The 16,148-nt window shown below is 34.9% G+C and overlaps 1 protein-coding gene across 1 annotated transcript; it reads left to right on the top strand.

Moving 5' to 3' along the window:
- Nucleotides 1-4,522: 4,522 nt before the first annotated feature.
- LOC125803816 (tripartite motif-containing protein 16-like) lies at nt 4,523-10,874 on the top strand. Its single transcript, XM_049482111.1, has 6 exons — nt 4,523-4,893; nt 5,098-5,193; nt 5,668-5,901; nt 6,633-6,792; nt 7,184-7,243; nt 8,272-10,874. Exons 1-6 carry the CDS (start codon nt 4,570-4,572, stop codon nt 8,805-8,807), a joined length of 1,410 nt encoding a protein of 469 aa, XP_049338068.1. The 5' UTR covers nt 4,523-4,569; the 3' UTR covers nt 8,808-10,874.
- Nucleotides 10,875-16,148: the final 5,274 nt, after the last annotated feature.

Here is a 16,148-nt window from a genome sequence, read left to right as displayed (position 1 = left end):
CAATGCTAACTAGCTCCTCTCTTCTCTAGAACCTGTTTTATGTAGAAAAATGTACATTTAAAGGTAAACTTTCTTTGCTGTTTTAGTAAAATTAATCATTTTGCTTTGTAAAATCAGAAAAATATTCAAAACAAGTAGTTAGACTCTATTTTAACTTGGGGTTTTTAAAGGAGTTGAGGCTAATACTAATGCTAATGCTAATAACCATGAAGGAGGGGGCATGTTTGTTTACTTTGTGTTAGATCCTGTGCTGCACTGATATAGATTTACACCCACAGTGATAATAAACGTACAGAATAAGTAATATAATAAACTCAGGTAATTAGAAGAACAGTAATTAGAAGAAGAGGAGAATTTAGCTGCAACAACAGAGTTTTAAACAGACACAACACAGAAATATGGGGTTTTGAGGAGCTCCATTTAACTTATATCCTCCACCTTAAACAGAAGAGGAGCTGGTAAATTAGCTAGTTAGATTATTAATAAATATTTACAGCTTCTAATTATCTCAGTGTTTTATTATATACATAAAAAACGAGTGAAATGGTTCTGTTACACCAGCCAGAGCCGTACAGAGTGAGAGAGAGTCGCTTCAGCTCCGTTTACTCCAATCTTCACTTTTTAACAGCAATGTCGACTCATGGAGCTTCTCATTAGTTCCTGTAATTTAGCGACTAATACAAGCAGCCCCACAGAGCTGCAGCAGAGTACAGCGTTAGTGCTGCACTTTTACAGGATAAAATCATTAAATATCCTGATTTAATACTGTCAGCACACCTGAATCTATTTCACATGTAGAGTACAGCATGATCCCCACTAAATTACCATCGTTAAGATCGTTAACAGAACAGATTAGGGTTAATTAGACAGAGCTAGATAAATGATCCTGTCTGTGTTTGTAGGTTTTGTATTCTTGTTACTGAATGTAACTACTCCATTAATTTTAAGATAAGACTATTAATTCTGAATAAATAAATAATATCATAAGGTCTGAACTTATGAAACTTATTTATATTAAGAAATGTATAGAGAATGTATAAATAATGCCCAAGGCAAAAAAAAAAAAAAAAAAAAAAAAAACTATGCGCTTATGGATTAATCATTTTTACTAACCCTTTGTTTTTGTTTTTTTATTCTGTTTTTATTTTAGATTACATTTTATTGTTAATGACTGTTTACAAAGTTGAGTTTTCATTGTACATATTTAAAAATTCTCAGTTTAAAAAGTTAAATTATACAGACTTCTCATGAAATAAATGTGTTGTTGTTAGTACGTCAGAATCTGATTTTAAAACATCCCCAAACCCCCATCAGTGTAATTATATCAGTTAACATTAGGATATAAATGCTTTTCATTACAATACGATAATCAAAACTCAAAGCTCATAAAAAATAAGTTTTTACATTTAAACAAAGCCTATCAATGGAATTACATGTACAGAAAGGTTTGCTAAATAAATATTGTAAATTACTGCATTCTTTAACTGCTAATGCCTAAAACTGCAGTTCTGTCTCAGTGTTTAAATTGCTGATATTAACTTTCTGGAACTATTGGAGCTCCTCATGGGTCTCGAGAACACCAAGCATTTAGGACTTCCGCTGTAGCGACTCTCTCTCTATACGGCTCTGACACTAGCTAGCTAACTGACTATATTATATAAAAGAGAGAGAGAAAGAAGGAGAGAGAAAGAAGGAGAGAGAAAGAAGGAGAGAGAAATTAGGCTAAATAGCAGAACATTAACTGGTTATAAACTGACACACAGCAGAGGAGCTCAGTTCCCCAGAACCTGCAGAGCTTCAGACACAGCTGCAGAGAACGGCTTCACTTCAGCTTCAACTGGATCCAAACTGGACAGATAAGTGAATCTATCTGACTGGCTTTAGTAAAGAGCAGTGGAGCTTCTGTGTTAGACGGAGTTTTACTGTCTAGTAGCCTCTGTGCTAGCTAACACTAACAGGCTAGCTAACACTAACCAACTAGCTAACGCTAACAGACTAGGTAACGCTAACAGGGTAGCTAACGCTAACCGGGCAAGCTAATGCTAACAGACTAGCTAACGCTAACAGACTAGCTAACGCTAACAGACTAGCTAATGCTAACCGGCAAGCTAACGCTAACAGACTAGCTAACGCTAAGAAGCTAGCTAATGCTAACCGTTTGCTTTAGCTCAGCTCAGCTAACTCAGTTAACCTACAGGAGAGAAACTCCTGTTTATGATTTAAACTATAGAACAGTGTGTGCTGAAGCCAAACGCTCAATACAGCCAAACAATTAAACAGTGGGGAAATCCCAGCTCCCTAACTAGTAAGTTAAATATAGCCTTCGCATTTATATTACATTATATTTATATGTGTTCATCTCGTAAATATAATATACTGCATGTTTTAAAGGCATTATTAATTGGGACTCGAAAAAATGCAAGAATATACCAACCTTAATAGTTATTCACACAAAGTAGCTAGCTAACCTTTCTAACTCCTTCATTGATTTCACTGATTTAGTAAATACTGCGGTAATAAGAAGCTCTAAATATCAGTTAATTGGTTAATTTACCCACTGTTGTTACCGGATTCAGCGTTTTACCGGGCCCATTGTAAGTGTGGGTGTCGTACTGAATCAGGTGTAAATGATAGAGATTATTAAAACTTGTGTGTAGTGAGTAAATATAAAGTGATTAGGTTGGTGTGGGCTATTGTAATGCAGGTGTCATGTGTGGCTGCTGTAATGATTAAATGGCAAATTCTGTAGTTAGGAACTTTACTTACATTGTATCTAACTTGTATTATTTATTCTCACAGATGACAGCCACACTCCCCTGGATATCTTTAAAATGTACTTTCCAGAGGATGCTCTGGCAGCCTGCTCAAGGAATAACCTGGACAATTTACACTAGAAAAGAGCTACTTTCCTACAGACCAGATTCTCTTATTACTCTGTAATGTCACTGACTTTCCTCCTATGGGAAAATTTTGAGCCAAAAAATGCCCGCTGTATGAAAACGGTATGAAGTATTGTTCCAAAAAGCACAAGCAACGTAATTCAGTTATGTGGTTGTAATGTGAAAGCTGTAGGAGGAGTAGCATATAGAAAAGCGCAAACAGAATAATAATAAGAAGAAGTAGCACTGATTAGCATAGTGGTGGTAAATGAGGTGTTAGTGGGTGCTGGTACGAGTGGATTAGACACAGCAGTGCTGCTGGAGTTTTTAAACACACCAGCAGCTCTGAAAGGGCTTGTTAATGTGCTGATTATTTGATTTCAGTTAGTTGGAAGCAGGGAAAGGACTAAATGTGCAGTGCAGGGGGCGGCAGGACCAGGATTGAGAGGTTCAAGCTGCCAATGTTGGGTCCTTGTGGAGTTCAAATTCCAGCTATCGATTAATTTTGTAATCGAGTACTCTACTGAAAAATCGATTTGATTAATCGAGTAATCGGATAAAACATTTTTGCTTGCTTAAAGAGCAATTAAAAAGACACAAGAGAAAACAAGTCATTTCACTTATTAATGAATGACCAATTCGGTTTCCTTGTTTAGAAACGTTATATATTTAAATTCACAACATACATTTCCAAATTGCAAATACAAATAAATAAAACACAATAAAGAAATAAATACCACAAGTAAAAATACAATTACTTACATTACTTTTAAATTAGGATTCCTTGTAAGTATCAAATATAGGGTATTAATCAATAAAAAAGGCGGAAACATTGTCTTTGTGTTTTGCATCTTAGCTTCTGAACAGCAGAGACGTTGCCAGGTCTGCCAGTGTAGGATAAGCTCGCTGCATTCTTTTACCACCAAGCCGGTTCTCCAAAATATACCAGGACTTGTGGAATAATTGTGACAACAGAAGTATTAAAAATGTTGCTTTTTAGTTTATTTACATTTTGGTTTGTGCATTGGGGCACATTAGGCACTAGTGGTAATTAATATTTTATCCAATAATATTTCATTCAATAAATAAGAGACAAACACTGACCTATATCAACCAAGAAATCAAGCATATTGTTAACAGCTAACTTTAACATGTATTTAACATGTTTATATTCTGAACTCCTCAGCGCTGTGTTTACTGTTTACATAAAGCCTATATTATTACCCACACATTAGACCGTTTTCCTAGTAATCAGTACTCCACAGGGCAGTCGTTATGTTAAGGTACATTAATGTTAATCTCATTGATTTATTATAAGTTATATTTAACTGGTCTCTCAGCGTCCTCGCGTCTCGTCAGCTGAGAAGGTGCAATTACACATTCTCACCAGAAAGGTCTCCAAATCCCCAAATCTCAGAAAATTGCACGCTGTCTTTTTATGTGATAGTGAAAGTAAAATTTGATGATTTCCTGGATTTTTTGCAGGGTGTGTGAGTGTGTGAATCGGTGTGTGTTCTGTCTGGATCTACAGTTTTGTTATTAAAGTAAGTTATCCTGAGTCTCTACAATAGTTCCTGTTCGAGTCAGACAGTGTGAGTATTGTTATCTTGGCTAATAAGTAGAATTACAGGATAGTTCTGTTCACTTCTCTCCAACAGAGAACCAGGAAACAAAATCTTCACACTGTAAAATGGCAGAAGCCAATGCTGATCCTGAAGATTTGGAGTGTGATTTCTGTACTGGGAGAAAACACAAAGCCGTCCAGTCCTGTCTGGTGTGTCTGGCCTCTTTCTGTGAAGCTCACCTCCAGCCTCACTACCAATCTCCAGCCTTTAAGAAGCACAAGCTGGTCAAAGCCTCCAGACGACTCCAGGAGCAGATCTGCTCTCAGCACGATAAACTGCTGGAGGTTTACTGTCGCTCAGACCAGCAGTGTATCTGCATGCTGTGTACCATGGATGACCATAAAGGACATGATACAGTGTCACTTGGAGCAGAAAGATCTGAGAAACAGGTAAGTGTGTAAATGGAGTAGCTACTCCCATCTTGGTCATTTACACTGATAGTCCTTATCTCATGCAAATCATATTTTTTCCTTACATTCTGTAAGCTTACATGGGAGACAACAAAATTATGGGACCCAAAACCAGCACCTGTCCCATGACATGTGGCATTTTAATTTTTAATTATTGTGTTTTGTTGTCTGGTTTATTTGCAGAAGCAGGTGGTGGAAACACAGAGGAAATACAAGAAGAGAATCCAGGAGAGAGAGAAGGAGCTTCAGGAGTTAACAGAGGCTGTGGAGACTCACAAGGTGATTTTTAAAATAAGTTGAAGAATAAAGATCTGATTTCTCCAATTCAGGGTAATTATTTAATTATTTAACTAAAGGTGTCCTCATTTTTTAAATGCTATTTAAAGTCAAATTTTATTTAAAAAAAGGTTAGCAATATTTAGTACTTTTCGTTAGTATTAGTTCATACAATTATTTTTATTATATTATATTTTTAGTTTTAGTCATCAGTTATCAAAATTAAACAATATTTACAGGTTCATGAGATTAGAAAAGCTGCAGCATGAAGTTTGGGTTTATGCGATATTTAAGTCACATCTTATACTGTGAGATTATTGGTTGGTTGCAAATAAAAAGTCTGATTATATTGTTAAATGGATTACTGATAAACTCTGATGTTCCTCAGTAATCAGATTATGAAGTGCATGTAAATCCACTTATTGATGTGAATGAACTGCTCCTAACATTCTCCTCTCTCTGTGATTCCACTACCAGCGCTCTGCTCAGACAGCAGTGGAGGACAGTGAGAAGATCTTCACTGAGATGATCCTCTCCATTGAGAGAAGACGCTCTGAGGTGAGGCAGATGATCAGAGATCAGGAGAAATCTGCAGTGAGTCGAGCTGAAGAACGTCTGAAGAGACTGAAGCAGGAGATCACAGAGCTGAAGAGGAGAGATGCTGATCTGGAGAAGCTTTCATTCACAGAGGATCACATCCATTTCCTCCAGGTAACAGACTCTGTTTTTCTCCCCAAATACAAAGTTTATTTTAGACTGTTTACACCATCTTTTTAATGTGATCTATATCTGACATTAGTCTGAACAGTTTTTAAACTGAAGCTCATGCACTAAAGAGCAGAGCTTCACATGAAGTTTCAGTTTCACCAGTGACTGAAAGCTGAGCTTAACAGAGAATGAGTTCCAGCTCACTTTAAAGAAGGGCAAGTAATTTGGCCACACCCTCCTCTTTAATGTCTGTCCTTTATCTTTTTTGTTTAAACAATTTTAATTTTTTTTATTTTACTTAGTGCTGCAGCAGCACCATCTATTGGCTGTGTTCAGAAATTTGATTGGATATATCTTTAAAGACAGAGCGGTTGTGATGTGTACTATTTAATTCAGTATGAACAGAGACATCAGTCCAAATGTTTATGAGGTCTGTTATCTCTCTATCACACCAATTAATCTTTCATTAACTGCTGTCGCCATTTTCCCTTATGCTCAATGTAAGTTTTGATGTAAATGTTGCATGAATTCTGATCGGTCTTGGATATTGGATATGTATCAGATTTCAATAACACAGACTTTTTTTTTTCCTTTCACACTGTCTCATACATAATTAATCTGAACCATGAATGACTAATAAGATCAGATTTAGGCCAGATTTTACCTGATTTAATTCAATATAAATATGATTAAAAAATTGTTGAAGGAATTATGTTTTTTTTGTCTACATGTAGAGTTTTCAGACTCTCTCAGCTCCTCCTGGATCTTCAGCATCACCTGCTTTTACTCTCAGTCCTCTCAACACTTTTGAAGTTGTTATGAAGTCTGTTTCTCAGCTGAGAGGAAAACTAGACGAATTCTGGAAAGAGGAATTTGAGAAGACATCAGCTGCAGGTATATTAAATAAATCTCATCACATTTTCTATGTAAATATATGAAATGATAAGTCCATAAATAGTCATTCTGCACTCAGTACCTCATAATGACAAAGTAAAAACAATTTTGGATTTTTTTTAAAAGTAAAAGAGTGTGAAGAGTTTCAGAATGCACTGTAGGTTCTTCTCTAAATCCTGATGAAGTGGTCAGTAGTTTCTGGACTGAAGTGGTTGAGACTGTATATAAGGTGTGACTTTATTGTGATTGAAAGTCCAGGTAGGGTAGATTAAGACTCTACATCTACATGGAGAGAAAATCCAGTATTAGATTATTTTAATGTTGTAGTAAATGTACAGAGGGAACAGAAGCTCAGTGATGCTGTGTAGTAACTGTGTACATTTTCCTGTAGTGAAGGAAGTGCAGATCATTCTTCCTCCTGAACCCAAAAGCAGAGAAGACTTCCTGGAGTGTAAGTCTCTCTTTCTCTCTCTCTCTCTCTCTCTCTCTCTCTCTCTCTCTCTCTTTAACCCTTTCATTCTCACACACTCTCAGAAATAACACCACAATGTCCAAATACACAAAGTTTAATCTGACATTTATACGACTATATTAAATAATTAACTGTTATATTTCAACTGCTTACATATAAAGAAAAAAGACCCACCAATATTCCTCATGAACTTTAATTTAGTGATAATGGCCTATCATAGTTTTGTATTTATTTAGATGAAACACAAAATTATTTTTTTATGATAAAATCAATGAACATTTTACTACAAATCTGCAATTATTATACAACTCAATCGATTCTCTGTATAATAGATTAAAAAATGAGTATATTTTCTGAATTAGTGACTGTACTGAATCTCTGTGCAATAGTGAGCACTTGTATCCAGGCTGTTTCAGAGGCAAAGTGAACATGGAAAATTTTAAAATGCCCCAATCAAACACCAAACAACAAAGAACAGTAATTTTAAAGTGCATCTACAAGCATAACCAAAAATGTTCAGAAATGTATTGTTTTCTGAGATTTGTGACTAAACTGCAAATCACTTTCACCAATCTTTCCCCAAATATAGTCTCTGATCATCTTCTTTATTTATACTGATAAACTTCTTTATTTATACTGTAAAGTTCTACACAATTCTGGACGGTTCTGAAAACTTCTTGATAGTTCTCACAGTTCCAGAAGCTTCTGGAAGTCTTTAGTATACTCAGCACTTTATATTTTTTAAAATCTCCTTGAATCCTTGAAAATGTCTGGGGAATAAAAACCTTTTTATTTTTTTTAAGAATTAGGAAAACACACTTAACACCAGAGATTAAAAATATACATAAAATTGTTATGTTGTGTAATTGAATAATAATGAAAATAAATCTTTTTTTTAACATAATCATTTTTCATAGATGCTTCCAGTATGTTCTCTGGTTATTTCAGTTTTAGGGGCTGTTTTTAGATAATTTTCTAAAAGCTGATGGGTTTTCTCTCTCTTTCAGATTCCTGTCAGCTCACACTGGATCCAAACACAGCTTTTAAATACCTCCTCCTGTCTGAGAGGAACACAGTGGTGACCTGCAGCTACACAGTCCAGCCATATCCTGGTCATCCAGACAGATTTGATGGATGGGCTCAGGTTCTGTGTAGAGAGAGTGTGAGTGGATGCTGCTACTGGGAGGTTGAGTGGAGAGGAGATGGAGGGGTTGATTTAGCAGTGTCTTATAAAAGCATCTCCAGGAAGGGAGGCAGGGAGTGTGGGTTTGGATGTAATAATGATCAGTCTTGGAAATTGTTCTCTAATTCCTCCAGATACACATTCAGTTACAATAACAGAGAAACTGAAATCTCCGGAGTGCCCGTCTCCTCTAGAATAGGAGTGTATGTGGATCACAGGGCAGGAACTCTGTCCTTCTACAGCATCTCTGATACCATGACCCTCATCCACAGAGTCCAGACCACCTTCACTCAGCCGCTCTACGCTGGGTTTGGGTTGAGCTCCAACTCATCAGTAAATCTTTTACTTTCAGCAAAATAGATGAACATGCAGAACAAAGAGAAGAGCTGGATGAGATCAGATAAGAACTGCAGAATCTAGACTGTAGAGCTGATTAAATAAAGTTATAATAGTGCTGGGAGATATTGTAAACTTAAAAAATCAAAATTAAAATGAAATAAATCAGGTACATAAGTACAGGTGTGTAAAAACCTGGGTGCATGACCCTACTTAGTATGCAGAAAGAACACAATATATACAACATATAAATACAAAATACAATAGAAAAACACTTAAATTACTGTACACTACACACATTAACTTGTTGATTGTAGCTCAATTCTTCAGTTCTTTAAATAAATTAGATAAAAAATAGATTCAGTTCAGAGCTATCAAATTTGCAAACTAATATTTTAATCACATTTATTTTCCAGAGTCAAAACATGATTTTAACCTTTTAGAAGTTAAAGGGGACATATTATGTAAAACTCGCTTTTAGCTTTTGTATTTCCGCTTGGGTCTCAACTGACCCTATAAATGTTATAAACAATCCAAGCTCCAAAAAATCTATCCATCCATTTTCTATGAATCAGCTGAAAGAGTTTGGAGTAAGGAATTATTTGTTTCTATGAACTGTTTGGATACTTCCTTATTGTAACATAACAATAAGTGTCACGCCTGACCCTGTTTCCTGTCTGTCCTCGTGCCTGTGTTGTCCCACGTGACCCGTGCCCCTGTGTTCTGCCTGTGATTTTCCATTACCTGTGTCTCATTTGTAGCTCCACCCCTTCCCCAGGTGTTTCCACTCCCAGTGTGTTTCCTGTTTAGTTAAATAGCTTTCCTCTGTCACTTGTCCTGGTCGGTCTTTGCACTGTCTCCTGTTGTTTGTCTCTTTCTCTGCGTTTCTTAGATTCTTAGTGTTTCCTTGTTCCTCGTAGCCTTTAGCTCTCTTCCCTTGTTATTTTGTTCCTAGTTTAGTAGTTATTCCCTGTTTAAGTTCTTAGCTCTGTTTAGATTCTTGTCTACTCCCTTGCCCTGTCTAGCTTTAGTTATTAGTTTATTTCTTTGTTTATCTACTCCCGCTTTGTTTGTTAGTTATTATCTATCTAGTTTAGTTCCTTATTGTTTTCCTCGTTTGTTTTTGTCAGCCTCCCTATTTGTTTGTAGTATATATTTATCTTCCTGTTTATTCTGTTATTTTCTAGTTCCCTGTGTTTTCCCTAGTTTATTCCCTTGCCCTGTTTTAGTTTATCCTGCCTAGTTTTATAGTCTCCCCGTTTGTTTATCTTTAGTATCTCTTGTTTGTTTGTTAGTTTTAGCTCCCCTCTGTTTCTTGTTTTCTTTGTTTCTTGTTTACTTGTTTATTTGTTTTTATATTTATGTATGTTTATTTAATAAATTCGCCCTACCTGTGAATACGTCCGCTTCCACGTCTCTCTGCCTGGGTCAACCCTGACAATAAGGAAACCTGCATAGAACCACCCTGGCTCCACCCCTCACACGTCAACCGCCACCAGAGTCCCACACACTAGATCAGTTTAAGAAAAAAACATTTTGATCATTTTGGTTGAGAACCTCAGTTGAGACAGTACACAGCAGGATTAGCCAGCAGACTTCGTCTGTGGGAGGGATCTGTACCTGTGGCATGTCAAGCTACAGTTGATTAATCCCTATTGAATAACCACGAATCCACAGATAAAGGAAACACATTCATTGATTAATATTGAAACAATTAAATGTAATATACCTATTATTGTTGTCATATAAAACCAGTAGCAACTTTACAGCAAAATAAAATTTTGGGAACATTTTTATTTGTCTTTAATTAGGAAATATTGACACAGTATGAAGATCAACAGCTGTAAAATAATAAAGGTAAGATACAGTAGATAAAAGGTTTTTGTGTTAAAATAGTTTTATACTAATTAATCTAATATATGTGCTTCTATGTTGAGTTGATCTGTTTGAGCATTTTATCATTTAACTCTAAACAGTTCTCTGTATTAATTTGATTTTATTTGTAATGTACTCAGATTGTATTCCTGTAATCTTGTAATGTTGTGGGATATATCTTATAAATAATAAAGTGGAAGCTGAAAGCTCAGAAAAGAGGATCTAATTTGTTTAATTATTACTATTAATCCTGCTGTTCTACAAGCATGATCAACTTGACCAAGATAGACCATCAATATAATCAAACTTTACTAAGCTGTTCTACAAGCATGATCCACATCACTAAGCTGATTCCTGTTAAAGGTGAGAAAAGTATCTCCATTCATTACTCTGTAGGTAGAAGTATAGATACTAGAGTTTAAAATACTTCAGTAGTAGTTGAAGTATCAACTCAAGCTTTTTACTCTTTAAGTAAAAGTGTAAAAGTACTGGTTTCAAAACTACTTAAAGTATAAAAGTAAATGTAATGTAAGAGGAAAATAATAAAGCCATTAAGAACAAAAGCTTAAGCCACGCCCACAGAGTCCTATAGTGCACTACACCCCTCCCAAAACACATTTTACTATAAGCTATAATGACTATAATGTTCTATTATTAAAATGTTAATGTTGATAATATAATTTGGGATTTTGCTCTAGGCTGTTCCCTGTTTCAGCTGCATATATGCTGCATATATGCTGATTGTAAATGAATGTATTTTAGTAGAATGTAAATATATTAAAGAAGCTTAGTTGGACTGGAGTTTGTCTGGAGTATCTTGAGTCTCTGCACGGATCATCTTCATACTTGGCTCTACAATACATGAGGTGCATTCATCAATACCACTTCAAACTTTACTGTGCAGAACAGAAGCCTTATGTTAACCATGTCCAGAAGCCGTGTACACTTCTCTACTGGGCTTGGATGGATATAAGATGGACCACCACACCGTGGCAATGTGTAATGTGGTCAGATGAATCAATCTTCCAGATATTTTTCAGATGAAATGTAAGACGGCATTGTTTTTAGGGACATCCATGCATTTTTCAACAAGACAGTGCAAAAGCTGTTCCCTGTAGAGCAGAACTGCTAAAACAGGACCCCCTAAAGCAGATATTGTGAATATGGAAGGAGTTGAGTCCTTATATGGATATTCGAAGTGTTTCTCCAACAAAAGCAAAATTATATCTTTTTGATAAACTTGATTTAGGAATTAACAGTGAATGAGCAGTATTGACAATACTTTTGTCCATATAATGTATTTGTTTTAGTCATATTTATTTGATAAACCAAAGAGAAGAGTTTCAGCAACTTTGTGTTCAAATTTATGACCAAAGTACAGTACAGGCCAAAAGTTTGGACACCTTCTCTTTTTCAGTGCGTTTTCTTTATTTTCATGACTATTTACATTGAAGATTCTCACTGAAGCATCAAAACTATGAATGAACACGTGGAGTTTTATACTTAACAAAAAAAGGTGAAATAACTAAAAACATGTTTTATATTCTAGTTTCTTCAAAATATCCCCCTTTGCTCTGATTACTGCTTTGCACACTCTTGGCATCATTCTCTCAATGAGCTTCTCAAAGAGGTGGCCACCTGAAATGAAAAGTTTTCCAACAGACTTGAAGGAAGGAGTTCCCAGAGGTGTTTATTAGCACTTGCTGCTCCTTTGCCCTCTTCACTCTGTGCTCCAGCTCACCCCAAACCATCTGGATTGGGTTCAGGTCCGGTGACTGTGGAGGACAGCTCATTTTTTGTTAAGTACATAAAACTCCACATGTGTTCATTCATAGTTTTGATGCTTCAGTGAGAATCTACAATGTAAATAGTCATGAAAATAAAGAAAACGCAATGAAAAAGAGAAGGTGTGTCCAAAGTTTTGACCTGTACTGTACCTCAAAAAGGTGCATGTTGGCACAGTAATAGGCAGTGTAGAATATCATATACCTGTATAAGCACATATAAGCTCTGAACCATTAAAGCAGGGGTATTTAATTAGAATACCATACCGCCACCATTTTTAACTTGTGTTATGATTCAGTATTAGATACTGTATTCTGAAGAAGCCTATAGTAGTTCGGTCAGTGTTTTATGTCATCAACGCCTGAAAGACAAAACAAATTACACATACTAGTATATTTCAACAATATGTATTGTTTTAAATTGGCCTGTCACAATAAGTACATTATCAACCTATCATAAAATAAATGGAAACACCCTCAATAATTTAACTTATCGAGTCTATTAATGTGAATCTGTATGTTAACTTTGTTTCAAAAGGCTATTTTTATTCTATTTAATTTTATTTATATTAGATTTAGGCCTGTCATGATAATTACCCGAATGACAAATCATACAGTGTATGGAGAAATGTTTGCTGAACTTGGCCAAAATATCAGCTTTTTTTAAAAACAGCAGTTTTATTTTATTTAATATTATTACTGTATCAGACTTTATTATGTTGTGGGTAAAACTGATGGGGGAAGTTGCCAATGCTTTTTGTCCTCTGGGGGCTGCCGTAGTTTTGAGTTCTGATCAGGTGGAGTAAAGTGGAATATTTTGCACTCTTGTCTCGGTTGTTTCTCTTTAATTCCTCCAAGTAACACCGCGAGGTTACATTACTGTTAGTATGTTTTATAAAGATAGTGTTTTGATTTCTTTTTCTGGTGCGCACCATCTGAATTCTCATCTTTTCTCGCTTTATTCTCCTACTTCTCACCAATGCCTGCAAATTATATACAATATCCCAGAAATCCTTTTTTTTAGCACAAGCAATAGAGAGTTAATAAGAGTTACAAGAGCGAGAAAAAAAAACGATATTTTAGTAATCTATAGGCGAAGCATCAACTGTGCACCGTGCAGCTTGAGTTAGGGCCCACCCTGTGTTAAGATCATATTTTAAACTTTATATTACAGATTTTTTTTCATTTTTAACACATTATCATTTATTATAAACTGAATGAAAGATCACAATAAAATGTTTAAATTATTATACTGTTGTTTTATCCTCAACATTTTTATATTAAACCAAAGAGAGAGGAAATCTGTGTGTTAATGCTTTAACTTTAATTTTACAATTAATGTAATATCAAAAGGAAAGAACAGAATATATACAACATATAGTCAAATATAATATAAAATATACATTTAACTTACTGTACAGTACACACATTAACTTACACTAAGAACACACAGTTTTACAATATTGCACTGTTGATTGTAGCTTAAATTTAATATATTTATCATCGCTGTCACATAAAAACTTTATATCTCTAAAGTAGCAACTTTACAGCAAAATGCAATTTTGGAAACATTTCTATTTGCCCTTTAATCAGGAAATATTGACACAGTATGAAGATCAACAGCTGTAAAAGTATAAACATAAGACACAGTAGATACAAGGTTTTTGTGTGACAGCTGTTTTTACTAATTCATCTAATAGATATATTCTTCTATGTTTAGTTGATTTGTTTGAGCATTTTATCATTTAGCTCTACACCCGTTCTGTATTAATTACATTTTATTTGTAATGTTCTCAGATTGTATTCCCGATTATCTGTCACGTTGTGGGTTATATCTTATTTTTAATAAAGTGTGAGCCAACAGCTTAGCACAGAGGGTCTAATTTGTCAAATTATTACTATTATTTCTGGTTTTCAGAGCACTAGGAGCAGATGAATGGCTGAAGATTGCTGTTTTTTTTTCTTCTTTTCTTTTGCAGCATTCTTAGGCTACACTAGAACTATCACAGATCCAATCTGGTTTATTATCACAACAATCAAAATAAAAATATAATAAACACAATAACTTGCATTCTTTACTCTACAACTTTACACTGTTTTAAAATGTACTGACCAGTATTGGCGTATTCAGATTTTTGATTAATCAACATCACTAAACTAATCCCTGTCAAAGGTGTGAAAAGTATCTCCGTTCATTACTCTGTAGGTAGAAGTATAGATTTGAAATACTTCAGTAGAAGTTGAAGTATCAACTCAAGCTTTTTACTCTTTAAGTAAAAGTGTAAAAGTACTGGTTTCAAAACTACTTAAAGTATAAAAGTAAAAGTACTGTAAGGGAAAAAATGAAGCCAATAAGAATAAAAGCTTAGGCCACGCCCACAGAGTCCTATAGTGCACTACCCCCCTCCCCAAAACACATTTTTCTATAAGCTATAATGACTATATGGTGCTATTACAATGTTAATGTTGATAACATAATGTGGGATGCACTAGGCTCCTCCCTGTTTCAGCTGCATATATGCTGATTGTAAATAAATGTATTTTAGTAGAATGTAAATATATTAAAGAGGCTCTAACTAAATACCAGGGGTTTCGTGCAGGTGTGATGGATCACTGTATAAACCAATAGGGTGTCAGAATGGTATATGTTTATACTTCTCATCCAACCACAGTCAGATTCACTCTATCTGGATGGAGAGATTAATCTGGATAGGGGATTTATTGAACAATGTAAAGACGCTGCATTTAAAATAATTAAGCTGGCTTTTATTTGTGTTTATACAGCTAATACGTTATGTAGTCCAGGTTTAAATGTTAGAAATGTAAGACAATTTGTATATAAGACAGTTTGCTATTCAAGAAAATGATTTTTATGTAGCATAAAACCCTCAAAGCTATGAAAGCTGGGCTACTTTACTCCACCTACTGATTTCAAAAGACTAAAATTAATAAGTTCTATTACATGAAATGATGTGTGTATATTTGGTATTTGTGTAAAATAATGTTAACAATTAATAAGAAGAGAGGAGAATTAGCTCTAGAGAGTGTCTTCCGTGTTTATCAGATGCTCCTTAGTGACTCTGAAATTATGGAGGATTTGACCAATAAATCTGAGTTTATAAATGTTTTAGAATAATAAAAATAAAAACAGAACTATATCACATGATTCAGCACTGCAGAAACATTTTCTAAAGCTTTTAAACTCCAGTTATAAACCTTTTAAACTCCAGTTAGCTCTCTAACCACTCAGCACACATTAGCATCAATGCTAACTAGCTCCTCTCTTCTCTAGAACCTGTTTGATGTAGAAAACTGTACATTTAAAGGTAAACTTTCTTTGCTGTTTTAGTAAAATTAATCATTTTGCTTTGTAAAATCAGAAGAATATTCAAAACAAGTAGTTAGACTTTATTTTAACTTGGGGTTTTTAAAGGAGTTGAGGCTAATGCTAATGCTAATAATGATGAAGGAGGGGGCATGTTTGTTTACTTTGTGTTAGATCCTGTGCTGCACTGATATAGATTTACACCCACAGTGATAATAAACGTATAGAATAAGTAATATAATAAACTCAGTTAATTAGAAGAACAGTAATTAGAAGAAAAGGAGAATTTAGCTTCAACAACAGAGTTTTAAACAGACACAACACAGAAATATGGCGGTCTTGAGGAGCTCCATTTAACTTATATCCTCCACCTTAAACAGA

This window comes from Astyanax mexicanus, chromosome 8, assembly GCF_023375975.1.
Source record: "Astyanax mexicanus isolate ESR-SI-001 chromosome 8, AstMex3_surface, whole genome shotgun sequence".
Taxonomy (NCBI): domain Eukaryota; kingdom Metazoa; phylum Chordata; class Actinopteri; order Characiformes; family Acestrorhamphidae; genus Astyanax; species Astyanax mexicanus.
Note: the sequence above shows the minus strand (reverse complement) of the source record. Positions and strands in the feature narration are given on the sequence as shown.

Coding starts and splice junctions, on each gene's coding strand:
- LOC125803816 (XM_049482111.1), top strand. CDS start 4,570: ATGGCAGAAGCCAATGCTGATCCTGAAGATTTGGAGTGTGATTTCTGT. Junction 4,894..5,097: donor CAGAAAGATCTGAGAAACAG/GTAAGTGTGTAA, acceptor GTTTATTTGCAG/AAGCAGGTGGTGGAAACACA. Junction 7,244..8,271: donor CAGAGAAGACTTCCTGGAGT/GTAAGTCTCTCT, acceptor TCTCTCTTTCAG/ATTCCTGTCAGCTCACACTG.